At 37.2% G+C, this 25,420-nt stretch overlaps 2 protein-coding genes across 2 annotated transcripts; both read left to right on the forward strand.

Moving 5' to 3' along the window:
* Positions 1-781: 781 nt before the first annotated feature.
* On the forward strand, positions 782-3,607 carry LOC121050886 (probable complex I intermediate-associated protein 30). The gene is made up of 8 exons (XM_040512305.1): positions 782-1,047; positions 1,493-1,552; positions 1,666-1,777; positions 2,183-2,308; positions 2,451-2,500; positions 2,672-2,876; positions 3,406-3,498; positions 3,585-3,607. Exons 3-8 carry the CDS (start codon positions 1,705-1,707, stop codon positions 3,590-3,592), a joined length of 555 nt encoding a protein of 184 aa, XP_040368239.1. The 5' UTR covers positions 782-1,047; positions 1,493-1,552; positions 1,666-1,704; the 3' UTR covers positions 3,593-3,607.
* Positions 3,608-10,049: 6,442 nt separating this feature from the next.
* Positions 10,050-12,083, forward strand: LOC112181270 (NAC domain-containing protein 73). Its single transcript, XM_024319690.2, has 3 exons — positions 10,050-10,691; positions 10,793-11,003; positions 11,122-12,083. The coding sequence occupies exons 1-3, from the start codon at positions 10,581-10,583 to the stop codon at positions 11,676-11,678; spliced, it is 879 nt and encodes a 292-aa protein (XP_024175458.1). The 5' UTR covers positions 10,050-10,580; the 3' UTR covers positions 11,679-12,083.
* Positions 12,084-25,420: the final 13,337 nt, after the last annotated feature.

Genomic DNA, 25,420 nt, shown 5'->3' on the forward strand with positions numbered 1-25,420 from the left:
CACCAGCCCCTAACACAACCAAAATGCCAAGAACCTACTCGAAGATGACATGTCAAGTTTGCTTCAAGAAAGGGCATAATAGATTGGGTTGCCCAATTAGAAAGGCAAAGAAAGCAGCAGCACAACAAGCAGTAAGTAATTCCAATTGTTTATGCTGGTTACATTACACATCATGGAGTTGATATTAATCACTACAAGAAAATGACTCTTTTACCGCCCACATTTTACGGCGTGCATTAATGCGTGCCGTAATAGGTACACATTTACAGCGCATTTACACGCAGGCCGTTAATAACCTTTCTGATATGGTCTTTTACGGCGTGCATTTAATGCGTGCCGTAATAGGTACACATTAACGGCGCATTTTCACGCAAGCCGTTAATATCGTTTCTGATATGGTCTTTTACGGCTTACATTTAATACACGCCGTTAATGTTATTTTTTTATTTAGTCTTTTACGCCGTGCATTAGATGTACGCCGTTAATGTTATTTTTCATTTGGTCTTTTATGGCATGCTCTAATGCACGCCATTAATGTTATTTTTCATTTAGTCTTTTATGACATGCATAGATACACGCCGTAATAGTATTATCTTTTACAACGTGCAAGAGTAGTGCGCCGTTAATGTCCTTTTAAAATGGACTTTTACGGCATGCATTGATGTGTGCCGTAAAACTAAAAGGCGGAAAAATTTTCACTAAGTTTTTATTTCCCTCCATCACTTCCCGCTACACATTTCATTTTCATTTTTTTTTCATTCATAACACAAAAAATTTTCTCTCTCCCAGACACAGACCTCAATTTTCGCATCTCTTCCTTCCACGTCTCTTCCCACCGCCAAGTCCCCGTTCACTGGATTTGCTCCACCACAGAGTCACCGGCCGCGTACCTCCCACCACCACCACCACGACGTTCTGTGCTCCTCTCATCGAGATGTCGTGGATCGATTGAGCTGCGAATTAAAGAACATTGAAGTGGTTGCTGCTCTCAGAGATTGGGGCCACCGGTTTCAGGGTCTTGAAGTTTCTGAAACCCTTTTGGAGAAAGTTGAGAACTTTTTGGCCTTGTCTTGCTCATTTTCTCTCAATCTTCATATTGAGTTGTAGTCTTTAGTAGAATCAATGATTAATAAGCATGTGTAGGAACAAAGCTTAGCCATTTTTGTTTCTGGGTACTCTAATCCAATTTGGTTCATTGCTGGTTGTCTATGTAATTGGGAAAGTGGGTTTCTTTATTTGCTATGTAATAACCCTGCCAATACTTTATTAAGCAACCCAAGTGGAATTTGATGTTGTGAATGAGCATGTTTATAATTGTTTATACTAGGAAAAAAGAAACTAGTGCAGGAGAATACTGGCTATAGTTAAATTATAAGCTTGCCTAGCATATATTCCTCACACCGTAGATCCTAGCATATGTTCCATGCTTTTTTTTTTCTTTCTTTTTTATGATCTTAAGCAGGTTTTTGACTTTTAAATTAATGTGCTGCAGGGTATCAAGTTCTTTGAACCAGAGGTGGGAAGAATTGATTGCTTACATTCTGTATCTGGAGTCAGAATTTTTTTTTGTATTAAGTTTAAACTAGAACTTGAAGTGTTATATTCCCATTAATTTTGTAAGTTTCTTTTAGTAACTATGAAGCATTGGTTTATTGATTGAACCAGATCAAGGGAGATTTGCCTGAAAAGGTGGAGTACGTTGGGATGAAAAATTTGATTAATGCTCTAAAACAAAGTGTTGGACTTCAAAATGGAAAGCTACTATTTGGATATGAAGGTACACTCTTCTATATCATCATCCTGTGCTGTGTCATTTCCAGTAGTTTTTGTACAAATAATTTGGAATCAAATAGAATACTTTTTTAAATTGAATCACTAATTGACAATTTAAATTGTAAGATCAAGCTTAACCAGTTCCATAAGATGAATTATCTAAACATTCATTCATAGACACCTTGGTTGAGCCAGGAAAGAATGTGAATATTGGTCTGGCCAACACAAGTCACTGACTTTTCCATGGGATTCTACAGTCGAGTATTTGATATATCAAAATGAACTGAAATTTTTGGTTTGATCTTTTATGCTTGTAACATCTTTGGAAAAACATACAGAAAAAATAGTTATAATTCTTTTCTCTGACCCAATAACAAAAATTAATAATTTTCTTTCTTCTAATCTTCAGGTAATAATTATAGGGAATTGACTTGGGGAGCTTTAGATGATGTTGTGATGGGTGGAGTGAGTGAAAGTACATTTCTGATCGACCCAAATGGCAGTGAAAATGGTGGACCAACTGGACTTTTTAAAGGTCCGTTCTTTGTAAACTCTAGACTTTTGGTTGTCTAGTGTTTTCTTACTAGTGATTCTATAAAACTGTAGTTAGTAATTATTTTTTTCATATTGGGTTGCATCAACTCAAACATTTAATATATTTTGTATGTCTCCTTTAGGAGTTGTTTTTACTGCATATAACGGTGGGTTTACAAGCATCAGAACAAAGGTAAACAGGGATGCTTTCTCTTGATTGTTAGAACTTTTTACCCAGTCATGAATGTTTTTTGACATCCGAAGTTACTAAGTCCTTGTCAAGTGTAATATTAAGTTTGGCAGTCAAGATACAAGATATTCTAAATTGCTTGCTTTCCTTAATTTACTTGTGGCTTGTTTTTAGAATCTATCAACTCCTGAGGATCTCTCTGCATATGATGGTATAGAGCTGCGCCTTAAAGGTGATGGTCGTTGTTATAAACTAATTCTTCGGACAAGTGGTCATTGGGATACTGTTGGTTACACAGCAGGCTTTGACACCGTAAAAGACCAGTGGCAGACAGTGAGTATCACAATGGTCCTCTCAATTTTTCTCTGGCCAAATCAAGGTACAATTTTTTTCACTTATTGTTTCAGTTTTCATATTCTGCTTGATCTATTTAGGGTTTTTCAATTGTGGGAGGTTTCTTGTCTGGTTTGCCTAGTTTGTTGGTTTGACTGCTTGTTTGACCGTATGTACCTACATTTGAGGTTTTATTTTGATCAATCTTGATTGTTTTTTTTTAATAAGGGGCTGGTTCCCCCCCCCCCCCCCCCCCTATCTTGATTGTTCTTAGCTTTAGTGGGACTTTAGTTGGAGTGTGTTTCGATTCGAGGAATCAAATTCCATTCTGGGTCTATTGAGTTGTGTTCAAATTTTGAGTTTTCTGCATTTATGATTAAGCCCAGATAGATAGTTTAGAGAAAAAGTTTATATTTTTTGTTAAGTTTGAAGTTGAATATGTGCTTGGGTTTTGGTTATATATATATATATATATATATATGTATATGTGTGTGTGTATATCTCTTTTGGTTTTGGTTATCTTTTGTCAGCAGGTGGGATTTTGATTTCTTCTATCTTTTTGGGTTTTGGCTTAGAATCACTTGCTAGGTGGTTTGAGCTGCCTCAGCCGAGCTGTCGGGCTTCACACTCACCAGAGGAACAAGAGAGCCAGACTTTTCGACTTTCAGGTGGGTTTCTTTCTTTCTCATTTTATTCTTGCTAGCTGTGTTGAGGGCCATAGTTTGCTGAAATTCTTGTTCACATGAACATGCAGAGATCTGAGACAATTAAATTCGTAATAATGAGGGAGGAGCGTGATGGGTCTATTTTGATTTGGAACTTGGTTTTATTTAACTGGTTTGGTGATCATTGCTTTTGATCAGAGTAGATAAATTGGATGCTGAAACCAGTTGTTCATAGTTGAGATATCTGGCATCCAAAGTCTAACAGCCCTGATTCTCGCACTTGGTATGAATTTCTCAGCCAATCTTATTCTTTCTTGTTCCCTAAAATTGTTTGAGATCTGCCTACTACTGATGTATTATATGTGATTCTGTACTTTGTAATTTTTCCCCCCTTGTATTTTGTTACTGATAAAATATTATCAGTATGACCAAGTATTTAAGTTTTAATCAAACTCCCCAACTGATCAGGGAGGATGAATTTTAATTTGGTGATGATGATTTCTATGACTAGGCTGAGATTGTAAGTGTTTTTAATTAAGCATGATTATGAAGTTAGTTTTGTGCAAGTAGATAATACTTCCCTTTTGACAGTTCGATTATATATGCTGTACTCTTTTGAGAAAATCTTGTGAGTTCATGTTGTCTTCTGACCAAATATTCACTACTGCAATCCTTTACATTACTATATGAGTTTCAGTAATCCTATAGGAGTTTGACTATATTAACTTAAATGTGTGTTTGCTAGCTGGAATAATGACATAATGGACTTCACAAGGCTAGGTTGCGTATTTCTTACTTTATTTGTTTTCTTTCTTTGTTGTTTATGGTTCTATGATACTTTTGTATCACTTGAGTGTTTACCTCCTTGTGGGGATACTTTTATTTGCTACCAATTTTCTTTGTTTTTGCACTTCTGATGTAAGAGTCTATTTGATTGCATTTATATTACCTAAATAACAACCAGAGAGTTTGGAACACTAAGTATGGCTCAAGGAAGTACAATTGCATGGCCTATCAAGTACATCAAGTTGGTTTAGCTAGTATTGAAACTTTGAGGTAATTTATTCTCTGATCTCTTTTTCTTCCATATCTGTGTGCATCTAATAAGGTGACTTCTGTTCTTTTTGGTTTTCTGGTTCTTACTTCTTAGTTTCATTGCAAATTATTTAAGTTTTCATTTAGCATCAGATTTTTATTGCATTGTTGGATAGTCTGAAAGAGCTGCATTTTTTTGCTAGATTTTGGGCTTATCTACAGGTTCTGTTTTACAGAGTTCATATATCTTCTCCTAAGTTGAGAGCTTGGGTTTTACTTTTGGTGTGATTGGAGGAATGGAAAAGCGCTATGGCCGGATACTTGCACTCTCTTTTAGTGTTTGTTGGTTTATTTTGTGTTTTTATGTCATTGATTGTTTTTAGAAAAGTTGTGCTGAAATATTAGGTAATTGAACTTGTTACTGTTAGTGAAAAATTGACATCTTCATTATATGTTTAACTCAGATGGTCATTTGCTATTAGATGGTTTGCTGAGTACTTGCTTCTATTTATTATTAATTGTGTTTTACATTCATAACAGGGACTTCCAGATTTTGAGGTTTATATTAACATGCCCTACTGATGATAAAGTGCTCAAAGTGATGGTCGATCGAGAGAATCTGCATTTAAATAGTTAGATGTTCAAAAGATGATGCAGTATATTTTGTAATATGCTATATTCTTAACATAAGTTTAAACTCAAGTTGGCTAGAAATTGTACTGAGTCTGTAGTACATTGGATATGACAAGGTTGTTAAAACCGTTTCTATTATCTATGATATATATGTTGATTCACCTGTACTTTGAGATTATTATTCTTGCTTAAGATTTACAAAATGAAATGTTAGTTGACCATTTTTGGATTATGAGCAGCCACGAAACCTCTCTGCCATAAAGACTTTTATGGCAGCCTATGTGCGTCGTAAGCGACATAAAAATTGACAGGAAAGCTTTTTACAGCGTGCAAATTGGGCTGTAAAAAACTGGGCAACTACTTCTTTTACGGCATGCAAAAGTGTGACATAAAAATAGTCTTTTACGGCATTCGAAGTAGGCCGTAAATAGAGTGCTAGATAGCCTTTTACGGCATGCCCTGTGTGCCGTAATAAGTGGTCTAAAAAGTCATTTACGGCGTGCTTTCTCGACATTCACGGCGTGCAAACATCCCATAAATCAAATTGGATATAGTTGAGAATATATTTACGGCCTACTTGGATGCACAATTACGGCCCTCTTATGAACGCCGTTAAAAGGTAATGTCTTTTACGGCTCCAGCATTTACAGCCTGCATTTGTGCGCCGTAAAAGGGTATTTACGGCGCACATTGTGGGCGGTAAAAGACTGTTTTTGGTGTAGTGAATAGACTCTTCTCATTTCAGGGAGAAGGGAGTTTCAATGCACTCAAGCAAAATAAGAAGAGGTCAAGGCAACAGGTTTGTGATTTCCTGTTCAGCACTTGGCTTAGTGACTTGTTCCTGATGTTCAAAAAATAGAATTAGTTTTAATCAATAGAGAGCCCAAGAGGGCTAAGGCCATCTTTTGACTTTTAATATATGCATATTTCTATGGGAAATCCAATAGAAAAACCCACCAAAGCCCACACCTAGACTTGTCATCAATTTATGTCTTTAGAAGAATGTGTCCTTATGAAGGGTATGAGCCTTTAAAACTTCTTCCATGTGGGACTAACCAAGTTGCATTTCCAGCAGAATTGCTAATGCAACAGACCTGTAACTTTGCAAAATTATAACTAATTCTAGAAAAATCGTTTTCAAGAGATTCCAATTCTGAAATGATCTTTAAGATGTCTACTGCAACTTTTATGAAGAAACCAACTTAAAATACCCAACCAAAATGTACAGTTTTCAGTAAAAACACAGCTGCATCAAAAGCTCAGAAACACAATTTCAGAATTTGCAGACCTATAACTTTGTAAAATCATAACTAATTATAGAAAAATCTTTTCAAGAGATTCCAATTCTAAAATGATCTTTGAGATGTCTACTGCAACTTTTATGAAGACACCAAATTCAAATACCGAACCAAAATATACAGTTTTCAGTAAAAAGGTAGCTGCATCAAAAGCTCATAAACACAATTTCAGAATTTTCAGACCTATAACTTTGCAAAATCATAACTGATTATAGAAAAATTGTTTTCAAGAGATTCCAATTCTAAAATGATCTTTGAGATGTCTACTGCAACTTTTATGAAGACACCAAATTCAAATACCGAACCAAAATGTACAGTTTTCAGTAAAAATGTAGCTGCATCAAAAGCTCAGAAACACAATTTCAGAATTTGTAGACCTCTATTCTACCTTGCAATGTAATTTACCTTTTTGAGGTGACTCTAGATGAAATAACATATGAATTAACCCCATAACCCAAACCATGATTCCCTTTTTGCTAGTCATCTTACTTAATCTCACAAGTTCCAACAGTTGGTTGTGTTCAATATGGATATGGTTGTGTTGACTTGTTGGTTGTGTTGAATCTGGCATGGTTGTGTAGGCAGCAAAAGTTCCAGCTTCAAAGGGAAGGCCCTTATTGAATGATAATATCATCAAGTCTAGGAAGGGTTGGAAGAAGATGAAAATCGATGCAGGGCCTTCTAGTTCACAAACTATGCATGATCCTCCAACACAAGGCAGCCAAAATCCTGCAGCAAAAAAGGCAAGGCAGCAAGGCCAAACTGATTCTGAATGGGCAGGGTTGTGAAGAAAAAACATTGTTTTTGGTGTTGTTTTTGTTTAGGTTGTATGTAAGCTTATGATGCTATGAACAAACACATGACATTGCTGTTGGTTTGTCAACCATTTTTTGAAACTTTGGGAACTTGCTATGTCCTTTTTGGTTGACCAATTTGTGCAGTTCTAGAGCAATGACTATCTATTATGTTACAAGCTTGTTGTTTTCAATTTTTCTTTTTCATTTCCATTCACTTATAGTACCAGATTTTCCTTGGAGATGGTACTGTTTTATTTGTTGATGCTATTTGGTACCCAAATTATGTGAATTAAGTCATGCCCAACTTGGTCAATGATTTTTGGAGGGAAACGGTTAGAGGGTTCAACTACATCTATTTATGGAGGGAAAAAGTCTTGGTCAGACCAAACAAAACAAATTGAGGGCAAATAAGCCATTTTGCTCTGTTTTAGGGCCACACGTGCGCCTCACGTGATAAAATTAACGGAGCCGTAACGGAATTTTGACGTAGGTATTCCGTTGACAAGAAAATTAGAGTCCAGGTATCACTTTGATCACTTTGAAAGTTCAGGTATCATTTCAAAAGTCCTCGAAGAGTTCAGACACTATTGAAGTAAAAAACCCAAATAAGTATAGCAAAAAAAGGAGCTAATGGTTTTGGGCCCTAAAGTGACCTTATGTGTACACAACAATTTAGGTGGCCTTATGAGTCATATAAGTCTCAAAGTGACACTTCTTTGTAATTTTCTATAATATTTTCTGCTCAACCAATAATAAGGTCTATGACACTATTAATTAGTGGATATTCTTCGCTATGTAAAATGTACTTATTATTTTTCTGTGGAAAATAATAAATGAGAGTATTCTGCGTGATTTTTCATGTTTGATGCTCTATAATTTCTAAATTAAGATAATCTATCATAAAACTAAAACAGATTTAAGTAGTAAAGTACGGGTTACAAAGATGAAAATTTTAGTATACTGAGATTTTTCTTTCATGCTGTGTTGTGCCTTTATTGTAGATTCAAACACTATTTATACAAACATGCAAGCTGCATGCATAATTACACGTACTATTACACATGTAAGAAACGAAGACTGAAAATTGACACAGCTATAAAAGCTATTGTGGACACCAGGGGACCAATACACACCTCAAGAAGAAACCAAAACCCAGAGTAATTGGTACAGGACAAAAACAAAATTTGCATACATGGAGAAAAGAAAGTGGACCTAGTGGACCTGATACACAGATAATTTTGAAAATAACTAGACCGCAAGGGAGTTACCAATTGAGTATTAATTGTGTAATGAAAGTTTAGCGATTGCACACTACTTTCATTCACACTTGCTTGTTTATTGTCTTTAGCTTCTTTTACTTTGCATCTTTAACTTTAATTATACAATTATTTTTCATCTAATTAATCAGACGATCATTTTGAGATAAAAAAAAACCCTAGCCTCCCTACGCTCCGCACGTGTGTTTCAACCTTCAAAGCTTCCAAGCTCGTCTAGCAGCTCTTAGAATGTCGTCATCGGACGGGCATCTAGGCTAACTTTTTTTAGGCAGGGTAACTCGACGAGATTTTGGGGCTTGGGTGGGATAAGTCTCCATGGACGCGGTCTGATTTGTTTTGGTTCGTTGGGTTGAGGAGGACGACTGTGCTTGCGGGGTAGTAGAAGGCGAAGCGGGCGGCGGAATCCGTTGTTTGTGGCAGGAGTATGGGCGGTTGCATTGCATGTTTGGGTGGACGATTGCTCCTGAATCTCAGTTTGATGATGGATAGCTAGTGCTGCTTGCTTGGATGGACCGACGACGGTGGACACTGATGGTGTGGCTACTGGGCGGGATTGTCGGCGTCGACAGCTTTGATGTTGCCAGTGGTGACGGGGAAGTTGCTTGGTGGTGCCGCTTTGGAGCTGCTCGTCACTCCGATTCTGTTCAAGCTTGAGCGGTTGGACCTAGTTTATGGACCTTTCCCTTGGGTCAGGTCTTTGATCTTTTTGGGTTAGCCCTAATTCTAAGGGCAAAGAACGTTTTTTTATTCATTATTTTTTATCTAGTTTTGCCTTTCAAATGAACTTTGGTTTTTGTTTGCTTAATTCGTAGTATTTCTAGTTGTACACCAATTGAGGTCTCTAGGCGACTAGTTTACTATTTGTCGGAGTTATGTTGTGAGAGTTGAGTCCTTTTGTTTTTTAGACTTAAATATATGAGCTCATTTTGTTTGCAATAAATGTTACCTGTCAATTTGTTTGGCGCATGTGCCAAATATGATTTTAGAATAAGATAACATTTGACGTATGTGCTTTCTGGCCAATTAAGTAATGAAATTATATATATATATTTTTTTTCTTTAAATTATATTTAAAAAAATGCAATTATTTATCATCTTCCGTGCAATAAAAAAAACACATAAAAAGAAAATTAATAAAGTCGGTGTAAATGTCTGTCTCCTTAATTTCTATAATTTTGCATTTTTGTCTGTGGCAACAAACATTGCTCTAAGAAGATCGGGACTGAGACATGAGACTGTGATCCTTTAACTAAAGAGAGATTTTCTTGAACTTCATGAGAAGTATACATGAAATTTGTATTTAATTGTGGCCTTTTTTGTTTGGATGCTTGATATTGTTTGGGCTTTTTTTGCTTAACTTTAGCCTTCATTTTCACTCTAGGTTGACATAGGAGCTGAACTTTCTCTTTCTCTTTCTCTCTATCAGACATTAGGTTGCCCCATTTCCACTCAACTTCATACCCATCTTTTGTTGTTTCTTTTATATACGTATATATCCCAGATTTAAGATTTTAACAAATCAAAGCTCCCTTTGCCTTTACACAGTGTAAATAAGGACCCAGAGAAGTACATTTATCCTCCTACAAGTTTTCATATTATACATACATTAGAACAACCAAACTTTGGATGCAAGCAAACCCTATATTATTTCTCCTTCCTTTCTTCAAACTCACTGTACTAATTTTTAGAAATGCTTCTTTCTTCGTTCATTATTTATTTTCAGCTCTCTCTCTCTCTGATCTCTCTCTAGATCTCAGTAATATAGGAGCCAGCACCAGCTATGGAGGAATATTCAACTAAATCAAGTATGCATGCAGAGGAGTAAAAGTGAATAGGAATTTGATTCCTCCCGAAACCTTGAAGCAGAATAATTAAGCAGCTGCTAGCTGCCTATAGGGGACAGGCTACACAACAAACAAGTCTGCTTTTCTTTCCCTTTTTCCCCTTCTATTAATTCCAAGTCTAACCGCAACCCTATTCCTTTCCTTCTTAGATTATTCTAATTTGGAGTAGTGGGCATATAACTGTGTAAACAAACAAGGGAAATGACTCACTGCAATGATCTTGGTCAGGAAGACCAAACAATCATTGCCAAAGATGGCCTAACCACCAGAACATGTCCTTCATGTGGTTATCAGATCAAATACCAACAACAGGTTTAATTCCCTTTTTTTTTCTTTCAGATTTTTTTGATGTGTAAGTATATACGTTGTAATTATGTAAATCAAAGTACGTGTTATATATTAATTAACTACAGGCCGGAATTCAAAACTTGCCCGGGCTGCCAGCGGGAGTGAAGTTTGATCCTACGGATCAAGAGGTGCTTCAACATTTGGAGGGGAAGGTCTGGAGTAGTACTGATATTGCTGCAGGCAATAAGCTCCACCATCATCCTCTGATAGATCAGTTCATCCCTACAATTGAAGGGGAGAATGGAATTTGCTACACTCATCCACATAAGTTGCCAGGTACATCCTCAATGGCCGGGTTTCATTGATGTTTCATGTCATATACATGATATATATGAATGGAATGATCTTATATACGTACTTTGTCACAATATTGGTATTATAAATGAACATGCAGGAGTTAGCAAAGATGGGCTGGTACGCCACTTCTTCCATCGACCTTCCAAAGCTTACACAACAGGATCTAGGAAAAGGAGAAAGGTGCACACTGATAGGGATAGCAGCGGCGAGGGAGGCGAGACGCGGTGGCACAAGACAGGCAAGACCAGACCAGTATTTGTTGGTGGCAAAGTGAAAGGGTACAAAAAGATACTTGTGCTCTACACAAACTATGGGAAGCAAAGAAAGCCTGAGAAAACCAACTGGGTAATGCACCAGTACCACCTTGGCAATAATGAAGAAGAGAAAGATGGAGAGCTTGTGGTCTCCAAGGTGTTCTACCAAACACAACCTAGACAATGTGGGAACTCAGGTATGAAGGACTTGATTAATAATAACTCTGCCAAATTGATGAAGGGACAAAGTGGGCACAATGAGGCACTTGTTCAGTATTGTAATAATGCTAATTCCTTCATATCCTTTGATCAAAATGGCCAAGATAGATCGAGCAGTAATCCTCAAATAATTCCTCATCATTTTCCTCTTCATGATGGGTCGTTTGTTTCTTTGAAATAAGGAATGAGTGGGAGGTAATAAAGGACAAAAGAGGTATACACATTCGTTCAATAAAGGCAGGTCTGGCCTATTGTTGGCTCTGAAAATTGTGAATGATGAAGTAGTTATTTCGTATGCTGATTTAGGAGGTGATATGTCGTAGGGTGATACAATAAACAAAAGTATTTGGCCTTGGGGGCCGGGGGAGAGGGAAGAAGGTGATAACCTTTTTATTTTTATTTTTTCGATTTAAATTTATGTTTACATAGTTGGTAAATGTACAATGAACACAAATGTGTAATGTATGCATGTCCATCCAAAGACTTGAAGATTTGGTCATGCTTTGTACGTAAGAAACAGAAAGTTGTAAACATCACATGACCCTTTGATTTGGGGAAGTGTAAATTATAAACTAAGCTATACAAAGATGATTCTTACTTTAAAGCAGTCTAAGGTAGAGTGTAGCATTCATTCTCCTTACTTTCAAGTTGTAGTGATTACTCAATTTATATAAAACGATCCTTCCATTTTTTCAGAAAATGCTTGAAAAATTCCCCTGTAAGAGCTTCATTGTCAACAAAATAGTCTTTTGGATTCTGTTTTGTCGGTCTACAAGACTTATTTTTACTGCTGTCCGGTCTCAGTGACTTGGAGGAGATTGCTCCATGTACTTTGTTGAAATTTTAGTGTCAACATTACATCAGCAACCACATTCATCACACGTACGCTAGATGCGATTAATTTCAAGCTCACCAAACTGGGCTCGGTAGAATTTGTAACTACTGAACGCACCATTTCGAGTCCAAGGAGTGATCCCCAAGCTTCAGCTTCAATAACATGACGACTGCCCAATGCCATATTAGCAGTTAAATCCTTAATCTATAAGAGCCACATTCTCTCTTCTAAGGGGGGTGTATTGTATTTGGATTTGTGTAGACTTTTTTTAAATGATAGACTTTTTGAAAAGTCTACAGACTCTTTAAAAAGTTGATAGACTGTTATGGATTTCTTAAAACCATTGATTTTAGCAACAGACTTTTATTGATTCATGAAAATCTATATACTTTATCATGAATAACTTCTACAGATTTCCTAGGATGTACAAAAAAAAAAAACAAAAAAAAAAAATTAAAACAAATGCAGCCCAAACACAAAACAAAATAATAACTTGTTGTCTCTTCAATGTTCCAATATCTTCTAATAGAAATTACTCAAATAAATGATTGTTAGTCCGTCTAGCGAGTTTGTTCTCATTCCTAATCTCCCAACAACATAAATATACAATATAGATCACTTGATGTTTATGGTTAATTATTCTCATCAATTTTGTTTTCGCCGATTAACATATATTGTAGCAATATTGGTCAATGTCTTGATCTATAATCAATCAATTTAAATTCAATTGTTCAACCTTTTTTGAACCATAATATAAATTCAAATTAATGAGAATAATTAATTAATAAAATAAAATTTAGTATGGTTCAAGGTCTTAGAGTTAGACCACAATATTTGAGTTTTAGGGTTTCATAAATCATTTTTATTGCTATTAGGGTTCGAATTATCACAATTGAAAAAAAAAAAATCACATTCAACAACTACAATGAACATGTTGGGTATCAAAAAAGGTTGATATCATAAAAGATTAGAGAAAAGACAAAAAATTAAGAGAGAGATGATGAAAGACAAACTTCTTCTGTGCGTAGAGAGAAGAACTTTGATAAACCTTTTTTTTTTTTTTTTGAAGGAGGAAACTTTGATAGACTTTTTGAAATCTTTGGTCTGGAGGTTGGAAAATTATTGGAGTTTGGTATGTATAGTTAACACTACAAAGTCCCTGATTATCCATGATTTTCTAATTCCATAAGTATGAATGATATTTTGAATACCTCTGTACTTTTATTCATTTTTAAAAGTCCTAATTGAATACCCCTAGATTTTGGTGGAATTCATGAAGTCTTTAAAAATCCTAATTGAATACCTCAAGACTTTCATGGACTATTAAAAGTCTATATTGAATACACCCAGACTTTTAAATTCCATAGATTTCTTTAAAAGTTCCACTAATTCCATATACAATACACTCCCCTAAAGATAGAACCCCTTATGAACGGTACCTTCCCTTATGAACAGTATGTTTCCGCTGTTGCCCCTGCCACCTGTCACGGCATTTACCGTCTTACCCTCACCTGTACTTTTGTCGTCTTCGCACCGCTTTGACCTCGCACAGCTTTGTTAGTTCTATTTTGGTTTTGATCAACAGACAGAGAGAGAGAACCAAGAGAGCAGAGTGATCTGGGTAGAAGAAAAAGGAAGAAGAGATTTCCAATGGCAAACAAATCTCCATGACTCCTTCATTTTTTTTTTTTGGAAGCTCTGCATAACTCTCTCCTCCACTGTTATTCAAGTCGACATCAGTGCATCATTGTCGATTTCGGGCAAACTCATCCTCGCTGGTGATTTCTATAGCATGCATGGAGTCAAATTTTAGCGACATCTTTGAATTCTGTCAGTACCAATAAATCCGTTAATTTTTGTGTTTGGAAGACCGGAACAAGGGGAGAGAGAGAGAGAGCGAAGCTAGAGAGCAGAGGAACACGGGAGGAAAAAAGAGGGAGGGGGACGGGAAGCTCTCATAGAAATCATATACGCTAAACTAATACAATTTCTTGGTAATTGATCGAGGGGTTTCTTCAAAATTGAATCTTGAATCTCCAAATTGGTTGAATTTTGATTTTTTCATTAATTTCTTGATGATTGATCAAGTAGTGATAGTGGTGCTTCTTCCAATTTTACATTTTGTAGCTGTTGGTGGCGGTCTAGTAGGTGTGGAGCTTTCTGCAGAGCTTCGTGACTTTGTAGTTATCCATTACTGTAATGGAAGCAAGCCATCATATTTGACACATACGTTTCTGCATGTGATTGATGGTATTCCGATTGGTGTATTGATCAAGTTAACTATTATGGACTTGGTTTGGTCTTACAGGTTTGAAACAAGATCAATTACAACATTTGCTGGAGAAAAGTTCTCCAGAGATGGTGTTCAAGTAAAAACAGGTCCCCAGGTTGTAAAAGTAGTTGTTGCAGTCTAAAAACCCATTTCTGGTACTGTTCACATGAACAAAGATGTAGTTAACAAATTTGACCCTTATATTATTCCTTAATGTCTTCACAGGTCTGTGTTTTTTTTCCTCGGTTTGATATTATTGGCTTACTACATTAGTTTTTAGCTCTGATAACTTGTGTTGAATTTTTTGAATGGTCTTTGGTTCTTTCTTTATTTTATCGTATGTCATGTCTTATTACCAAAATAGATATAGAACAGCGACATATAAGAAATCCATAAATTTCCATAACCATGGTGCTGCTACTTGGCCTATTCAAATATTGGAAATCAATAACTGCATGCAGCCACCAAGTTTGTCACCCTTAATTTCTTTCCTCAAGAAAACACATTACTGATCCAATTTTCTTGGTCAGTTAGAAATCACAAACTTAGAAGCCTACCTCATTTCTAGACCAAGAAAACCAGCTTCTCCAGATTTGCAACATTTTGATAGCATAGATCTACAGAGCTTGAAAAGAAACATATTTATATGTAACTAAGTGAATACTCTCTCTTTTTTCTTCCAATTTTTCAATGCATGTGGTTTTGTTAAATTGGTTCTTAGATTATTGGGGTGTTCTTCGCCTTCTCTGTGTTTGGCTATGGTTATTGGCTCCAACATCAATTGATCACCTGCTGTGCTTTCTTTTTTCTTTTTCTTTTTCTTTCTCTTCTTTTGCAAAGTAGATTCGCTCTTTGCCTGATGACGCAAATATTGACAAATCTATAGAAACTAGATAGCTTGAGACTACTTGATAAAACTAAATACATCCAATAAGAAATTCTGTATATCAATTCATGTTAGAATGAAAATAGATTGCTTCTTGGGAGCCCATGTGCAGCAATATATATAGTATCTGTCTTGGTGATTCAAACAATATTTTTCTGATTCTAAAGCTACACGCTCTTTAATTTGCAGGAAGCTAGCGCATCATTAGGAACTATGTGAATATAGTAAAGGAAACATAGAAGTTGGTTTACATGTATTTGAAGGGGAATATATATTTAGGCCTCATCGAAAAGCCTGCAGATCAAGTGGGCAGATGGAGGCCCGCCAACTCGGAGGGCCAAAAGCCCGCAAAAGCCAGGTCCGGCCCTCCAAAAGCCCGTAAACTATTATATATATATTATATATATATATATATATGTATGTTGATGTGCTCATATTTTCTTAATTCTTATATTTCTATGCCTCTTTCTCTTGGTATATATGTTTAGTTCTCCTTATTTATGGTTCATTTACGTTAGTTTAGTTTCTTTGTAGGTGTGTTTCAAAGAAAGAAGAAAAGAAGCTAAGCTAAGCTAACTAACACATAAACTGTTGTGCAGAAAACCTAACTTCGCTGAATTACCGGGAACTGCTCGGATGAAATTAGGAGCTGTACGCTATATTCACGGAAAGCCCCATGTGCACACTATCATTTTGGATCAAGATATATATCCAAAGAAGCCTGCTTGTCTTGTAATTACTAGTTATCATCCTCACTTTTATAATATTATAATATGGACAAGGTCAAAAAGAAAAGGTAATTGATTTAATTTGGCCAGTCATTGGTCTATCCACCACTTCAGTTTGTTGTTTTAACTTTTAAAGCTTCAGTTTAGCTGAAATCTTTCATATTCAAGTTTCTAGTTTGTATGAAACATTCAAGTAATAATGTCAGATTATTTACCAGAGGAAGTGCTGATACAGATACTCGCAAGATCACCTGTGAAGTCACTATTGAGATTCAGGTGGTTTTCCAAAACATGGTACTCTCTTATTTCTAGCGCTGCATTCATCAGCTACCCACCTTAATCAAGCTCTTCACCACACTGGAACCAGCGAGAATGGTGAAAGAGACCACCTTCTCTTTCGATATTGCCTGTACACAAATACAATGAGAAATGATGGATATTCTCTATCAACCAAAGCAGGAGAGCGCTTTGCTTTGCACTTGAATGAGGAGTCCTACCCCCACAATTCCCCTATTAAACTTTATTTCCGTTATAATACCGATTTTTACTTCCACATAGTTGCCTCTGTGCATGGAATAGTCTGCCTGGTCGATAAAACTAGCTGCTTTTTGTGGAACCCGTCTACTATCAATAGAACCATACAGCTTCCCATATATTGAACTTAAATATTCATTCCTTCCGGACATGCGCGCATCGTCTTCGGTTTGGCTATGACCGAACTACAGATGACTATAAATTTGTGTATCTTGCAAGGGGTTACTATTCAGAACTTGCACCTGAGTCTGAGATCTACACGCTTAACAATAGCTCAAAGCGAAAATCTGCTCTCCCTTGTCCACTTAACATCGCCAAACATAATTCAACTCCATCAGAGGCCTTTATGTCTGGTGCACTTCACTGGGTTTTGTGTAGTTATCCACCCAATATGCATCGGTAACTTTCTGTTAAACAGCGACAAGAGTGGATGGATCTCACCCAATTGTACCGAGGCCTTTTGTGATTAAAACCCAACACCTATCGGGTGGTTAAGTTAGGACAATATCGGTACAATGGTGGGCTACGGGCCACGCTTGTCGCTGTTTAACACTTTCACTATATGATCCTGGCATTTGATATGAGTACTGAGGTTTTCCATGTTATTACGCTACCTAGATGTTTAGCTAAAAAAAAAAAACCAGTTAAACATGAATGTTACCGTGCTCAAAGGGTCCCTTCTCTAGTGCCGAAAGAGTATGGCATGACAGAATCTTGGACTAAACTGTTGAATATCAAAATTCATGGACAAGAACAACTAAGTAGGGTGTTAGCCTTCAGAAAGAATGGTGAAGTTCTATATACCAGCGAAATGGGAAGATTGTTCTCTTATGAACACATGAAAGTAATAGAATGGCCTGGGGGGGGGGGGGGGGGGGGGGGTGAATAGGCAACGCTCTGAAATGTAAGCACAAAACCGAAACTGATCTCAAGGATTGTAATAAGATTGCTATCCCAAGACAATGAGAAATAGAACAAGCAGAAATCAACGTATCAAGCAAACACACATATAAGAACCAAAGAAACACAGAAGATGTTTGAGCAGTAAAAATCCTCAAAGTGAGGTAAATAACTGTGTGGCCTTAACTCTTGAAGGCAAGTGCTCAAGCACACACTATAAGATAGTAGTCAAATTACAAAGTAGACTTACAACCTCTCGGATAACTCTGAACGTGGTTACCTCTAGCTAAACTCATTCAAGCCGGTTGAACTACTTCACACAAATTTGCTCACTGCTTCTAGATGCACTTCACACGTTTCAACTCGTCAATCTTCAATTCTTGAATATGTTTGACTCCTAACTGAACTCGTAGGACTTCCAAGACATAAGAATAATATGGATGATGTATGAATGAATTCTTGACTCACTAATTCACTTAGACATGGAACAAATGAATTAATGATCAAGACACAGCTTTGCCTTCTTATGAAACAAAAGAACTTTTCTATCGTGCAAAGCTTAAAGAAAAGAAACCTAATGCAGGACATATATATGCGTCAAGAGTAGACTCTCCCTAAAACAATTAGGGTGTGATAAATACCAATAAAAGTAAATTGACACCTAATAGGAAACAAATTTCCCTAAAAGATAATACGCAATAAGAACTGATTTTATCATAATAAAAGGAGATATGTGCTCTAAACAATACAAGTCCAAATCAGAGAATTAAGCACTGACAGAACCACTTGATATGACATTCCTTTTAAAAACCCAGACACCTAGACAACGTACAAGGTGAGAATACTAAATAGACCACTTCAGGATTGAAGCACAGCTAACAATCCTGGAACTCAATCATGCATAATGTAATGAATACCAGACCTTCCATACGAGTCAATAGGATCTTGTCTTGTGTTTCAAGCCATGAACCTCAATTCCAATTGTTAAGATCATTCTTCTCAAACACACTCTTAAGCTAGAACTCTCTAGTTTTGTATAAAGGGAATGCCAACATACAAGTTCCTATACTAACAACACAATACCCAAAAAACTCAAGATATTAACTTCGGAAATGGGTAAACCAGTGGCAAGTGAGTCATTGTGCGCCAAGATCATATTATATAAATACATACATGGAGAGCCTTGTTCTGTCGAATGCATCATCTGATAAATGCACGTCGTCTCACAGCTACTCCTGGAATCAGAAAGAAGATAGATGATGCTACTCCTGCTTCATTGTTGAGGCACTTCCAATACATTGTGTTTGTATGTTTTTGGTATGTACACGCTATTGGTCTTCGGTGTCACGTAATGCTTCATTTCCACTAAAATAGTAAACCTCCACTGTTTACTGATATCTGCTGTTTTAGGTATTCAAGACCTGTGAAATGTTACAGCGAGGATTTTATTTTATTTTATTTTTTGATTCCCATTCCCATTCCTTTTTTTTTTCTTTTTCTTTTCTTTCTTTGTTTTTTTTTTTGAACAAGTATTCCCATTCCTTCTTGTTAAATGCATTGAGCTTCACTCCAGGTTATTTTGCTGTGTTTTGGTTCTATCAAATATGTTCTATCTTAAGTGATAAAAGTTTCTGGACTAATGATTTCAGCAGCAAGCTACTTGCAAGGATATATCACCTTCTGTTTTATTTGTTAATGCTGAATCATCCTATTTATCTGTGTTAAAAGTTTTAGGACTCTTATTGGAGACTTTAAGGTGTCAAACTCAAAATTTTAGGAGCAATATGCAGTAGTAGTATTTATAGCTATATTGAGCAACATGGATATTAGTTCATCTGACTTGTGCTCTATCAATGAACATTAAAAGTTTAAGCTATAAGCTATTAGACGAAAAGATACAATGGGGATATATTAGATACATACATAGACTAAATTATTAGAAACTCACCTCAATCAATATGACAGTAGTGCTCAACAAAACTGATAGTGCTAAGCACAATGGTTCGGAAAACAACAGAACTTGGTAAACTCAGAGTTGGCCTCTTTGTTGACAAAGTCACCAAAGCCCTTCGAATATGCAGCTCATGTTAATAGGTTTATCTATCAAGTCTGCATCAAACTGTATCAAAGAGGATTATCATATTCTTGTTCTTTTTTTTATTAAATTTATTCCTCCAAATTCCAATTCATTCATCTATAACAAGTGTTAGAGGCTTAAAGCTGCAGGCTGAAATATGTTTGCGAGTGAGACGGGGAAGAGTTGCTAAATCCAATGGAAAAATTATGTTGTGCCGGCCGGGTTCAAATCCAATTTGATTCACCAGGTCAAGAATTTAAAGAATTTAGTCTAATCTTGTCTGAGACAAAATGTAAAGCATACAAGAACATAATAACAAGATGGAGATTAACTTGTCTTTGACAAATATAGTGACAGGCAGACTTTTCAAATTGATGTGATTTTGTCAATTCAGTAGAACGATTTGGTATATAGTTTGTCCATATGAAAACAATTCATAGCTAGGGTACAACTTATATCATTCTAGATTATATGAAATAGTCATAGTTGCTTTCTTTGGTGACTAGAATCATCATCCGTATTATAATATTGTCAAACTCTGAAAGATTGATATGGTTGATTCAGTTATTGGGTTCTCCGAAACTTGCACAGCAAGCTACTTGTTTTTGTAAAGCTTCAGTTCTCTTCTTTTAAATTCTTCAGTTCAGCTTCTAAGTTCTTACAGCAAAAGCAATAGAATGTAAGGAAAAGAAATAGCAAAAGAAAAAATTTACGAGCTATTTTCTTTTTATGAGAGCAAACAGACAGACAATGTCAGATTATCTTCCAAATGAAGTTCTAATAGATATACTTGTGAGACTACCTGTGAAGTCACTGCTGAGATTCAGGTGTGTTTCGAAGATATGGAACTCTCTCTTTTCTAGCCTGCATTCATCAACACCCGTCTCAACCAAGCTCTTCTTCAACAAACCAACCAGGAACTGCTTCTCTTTCGATACTACTATTCCATAGATTATGTAATGGAAGATGACCATGGAATGCACATGACAGTCAATGACAGGCGTGAAGAACGCTTCACTTTGCACATAGATGATGAATTCTTTCCCCACAATCCCTACTTGAAACTTGATTTCCCATATAGATGTGGGGGCTACTATAAACATTACTTCCAAATAGTGGCCTTAGTGAATGGGATAGTCTGCCTGACCGACCCAAATCGCTGTAATCTGTGGAACCCTTCGGTGAACAGAGTCATGGAGCTCCCGTTTGCATTTCAATATCCAGATCGTTCTGTCATGCATCATCTTGGATTTGGCTGTGTCCGAATCACGAATGACTACAAGCTGGTAAGACTAGTCTATTTATTGTGTAAGCCCCCTTTAAGATCTTTGTGTTTTACTACTTAAGAAAAATCAGAATAATAGATGTACTGAAAACATAAACAAACACAGCAGATTTTATGGTGGTTCAGCCAAAACTTTAGCCTACGTCCACTTCGTGATCTCTCTTGAGAGATTCACTAGCATTATGAAGAATTTAGGTGTTTACAAGTACTTATTGCAGATCCCTCAAACCCCTCAGACTAGATCTTATCTCTCTATCACCTTGACTCTCAGTTTTCTGCACTTTCTGTCTTCTTATTCCAGAAAACTGACTGCAGCTCCTATTTATAGGGCATAGAGGCTGCTGATACAACATGGGATTAGGATTCCTAACCCTAATAGACTAAACCTTTAATACAAATCCTAATAGAACTTTAAAGGCTAACTTTCCTAGAACTTATAGAAAAGCTGCGCGCAAACCTCTTTCCTTTCTATACTTGGATTTGAATTCTGAACCCTAATTTTCAGATTGTATCAATGAGCCAAAAACACAACAATTTCCACCTTGGTGAGTTGATACCAAAATGATTGCTGCAACCTTCAGGATGTCTTGAACTTCTTGAAGTAATCCCGAACAAACCTTCAAGAACCTTCACCTTGGCAAGACTCTTCTTGCCTCAACGCACCTCAAGTGAGGAGGTGCTCCTCCACAACTCAGCATGTTGTGACACTGAGCAAGTTCAAGCAATGCTTGAACTTCTCTACAGCAACGGCCTTGGTAAGACAATTTGCAGCATTGTCATTTGTGTGAACCTTCTCCACAATAATATTTTCAGATTCTACCCAATCTCTGATCCTGTAATAGCGAACATCAATGTGTTTCGTCCTTGCATGAAACACTTGATTCTTTGCCAAGTGAATGGCACTTTGACTGTCACACTTCACTACCACGCCTTGTTGGTGAATTCCAAATTCACTTGCCAGCCCATTCAACCAAATAGCTTCCTTTGAAGCTTCTGTTAATGCCATATATTCTGCCTCAGTAGTAGATAGAGCTGTGACTGCTTGAAGAGTTGATTTCCAGCTCACAGGTCCTCCTCCACAAGTAAAAACATAACCTGTTATGGACCTCCTTTTATCTAAGTCTCCTGCATAATCTGCATCCACAAAACCAGCCACGCATGCTACTTCTTGTTTCCTCTCAAACATGATTCCAAGCTGCCTAGTTCCTTTTAAATACCACAAAATCCACTTCACTGCTTCCCAATGGGGCTTACCCGGATTTGACATGTACTTAGAGACAACACTCAATGTTTGAGCTAAATCTGGTCTTGTGCAAATCATCGCATACATGAGACACCCTACTGCACTTGCATATGGAACATCCTTCATCACATCAATCTCTTTTTGACTTGATGGCCTTTGCTTTGCACTTAACTGATAATGTGTAGCTAATGGGATAGAAACAACCTTAGCTCCATCCATGTTGAAGCGTTCAAGTACCCTCAGAATGTACTTTTCTTGTGACAGCCAAATTTTACCAGCTTTTCTATCCCGCCTTATTTCAATTCCAAGGATCTTTTGTGCAGCTCCTAGATCCTTCATGTCGAATTCAACTCCCAATTTCTTCTTAAGCTCTTAAATTTTTGACATATCCTTGCATGCAATTAGCATGTCATCTACATACAAAAGTAGTAGAATAATCTCCCCATCTTGAAATACATGGTAGTAAATGCAGCAGTCATATAGAAACCTTGTGTAGCCTATTTTCAGCATGTATGTGTCGAAATGCTTGTACCACTGCCTCGGTGATTGCTTAAGTCCATATAGGGACTTCCTTAACCGACAAACCAGATCCTCTTTTCCTATTTCAACAAAACCCTCCGGCTGCGACATATAAATGTCTTCTTCGAGGTCCCCATGAAGAAACGCAGTTTTCACATCCATCTGCTCAATCTCCATATCATACTGAGCTGCTATAGAAAACAATAACCGAATTGAAGTGTGTTTGACGACCGGAGAGAAAATCTCGTCATAATCCACTCCCTCTTTCTGCGAATACCCTTTTGCCACCAAACGTGCTTTATACTTTATGGCATCAGCATCATGTATTCCTTCTTTCTTCCTAAACACCCACTTGTAGCCAACAAGTTTTCTTTCTTTGGGTTTAGGAACCAACTCCCACACGGAATTCTTATGCAAAGATTCCATCTCTTCTATCATAGCACCAATCCAACCTGCTCGTTCTTCGCTTTCTATGGCATCTTGATAAGTAGTTGGATCTCCTTGACTTATACTCAGAGCATGACTCACATCTTCTTCCGGTTCGAACCCAAACCTTTGTATCTTTTTTTGGATTCCTCTTAGGTTTGTCAAGTGCTATGCTTCTTTTAAATGACTCAGGTGCTTGTGGGATAGGGGAATTTCGACCCCTCTGTGGGGATTGCTCCACCTGAGCCCTAACTGGTGACTGTTGCTGCTGCTCTGTTTCTTCAATAGCTCCTTGATCATTCCCTACTTGCTCAATTTGCTCCAACTGAACTTGGGAATCTTCATCCGATGGTTTAGCTAATGAAATCTTGATTGCTTCTTCTTCAACAACAGCCATCTTCTCCTTCTTGCTATTAACCTCCTCATTTAATGGCATAGTCTTCTCATCAAATATTACATCTCTGTTGATCACTCTTTTGTCGTTGACTATATCCCACAACTTATAACCTTTCACCCCTTTCTCAAAGTCGATGAACAAGCACTCATGGGACTTTGGTTTCAGTTTGGTTCTTTCATCGCTGGGAATATGTGCATAAGCACTGCAACCAAACACTCTCAAGTTGGAATAATCAACTGGCTTTCCAGACCATACCTCCTCTGCGCACTTGAAGTTAATAGCCCTAGAAGGTGATCGATTAATCAAATAACATGCATGATTAACCGCTTCTGCCCAAAAAGTTTCAAGCAACCCCGCATGAAGTCTCATGCTTCTTTCTCTCTCCATGAGAGTTCTGTTCATCCTTTCTGCAACACTGTTTTGTTGAGGAGTCTTCTTAACAGTAAAGTGTCTTGTGATGCCTGCATCTTTACACAACTGTAAGAACTGATTATCTCTATATTCACCTCCATTGTCGCTTCTCAAACACTTGATTTTTCTACCTGTTTGGTTTTCAACTTCAGCTTTCCACTCCTTGAACTTAGTGAAAACCTGGTCTTTAGTTTTCATAAAGTATACCCAAACCTTCCTTGAAAAATCATCTATGAAAGAGACAAAGTATCTGGCTCCACCCTTTGATTTTGTTGGTGTAGGCCCCCAAACATCTGTGTGAATATAGTCCAATACTCCTTTGGATTTGTTCTCACTGCTGCCCACATTGAACGTCACCTTGGTCTGCTTTCCGAGTGTGCAATACTTGCAAAATTCAAGTTTGCAGCTCATTACACCTTCCAGCTGATCCCTTTTGTGTAATTCCTGCAACCCTCTCTGACTCATGTGCCCTAGCCATTTATGCCAAAGCTCAGTCTTGTCTTCCTCTGTACAAACTGCAGCTCCACCAACCACCGTAGAGCCCGTAAGTTTATACATGTTATCTGGTTGCATCACACTCCTCATGTAGACCATTTGTCCCTTTCCTACCTTGAGCTGTCCTTTTTCAGATTTATACCAAAATCCAGCCCTATCCAAAGTGCTCAATGAAATCAGATTTCTGCTCAATTTTGGGACATGTCGGACGTTTCCCAGCGTTCTGACAATTCCATCATGCATCTTGATCTTTACTGTTCCGATTCCCATGATTCAACAAGGTGAATCATCTCCCATCAACACTTCCCCGGTGTTCCTATCTTCATATGTGTCGTACCAATCTCTGTTTGCACACATATGAAATGTGCAGGCTGTATCCAAGGTCTAATATTTAAGTGCGCTGGAGCTGGTTGTTACTGCGAGAAGTTCTCCATCGTCACTGTAATTTCCAGCAACAACATTGGGTGACTTAGAGCTTTCTCCTAACATCTGCCCCTTTTTCTCCTTCCATTGTTTGCAATTCCTTTTCCAGTGGTCAAGTGAACCACATTCGAAGCAACCATTCTTCTTTTTTTTGCCTTTCCCCTTGGATTTTGACCTGCCTCTTTCTTCAAATCCACCGCCTTTATTCCTGGACCTTCCTCTCTCCTTGCCACTGACATGAAGTCCCCGTGCTTGAGAACTTTCTTCTTCTTTGTCCATTTTGACATATGATTCCAGGTTCTCACACACTTTAGAAAGTGTGATAGTATCTTTGAATATCATGGTGGTTTTGAAGTGCTTGAATGAAGGTGGAAGCGAATGAAGTAACATGACAGCCGTGTCTTCATCATCCATCTTTGCTCCAACCTTCTCCAAGTTTGATATGCAATTCTGAAACTTGCATATGTGATCATTAAGATCATCCCCTTCCTC

Source organism: Rosa chinensis, unplaced genomic scaffold, assembly GCF_002994745.2.
Source record: "Rosa chinensis cultivar Old Blush unplaced genomic scaffold, RchiOBHm-V2 RchiOBHmChr0c19, whole genome shotgun sequence".
Taxonomy (NCBI): Eukaryota; Viridiplantae; Streptophyta; class Magnoliopsida; order Rosales; family Rosaceae; genus Rosa; species Rosa chinensis.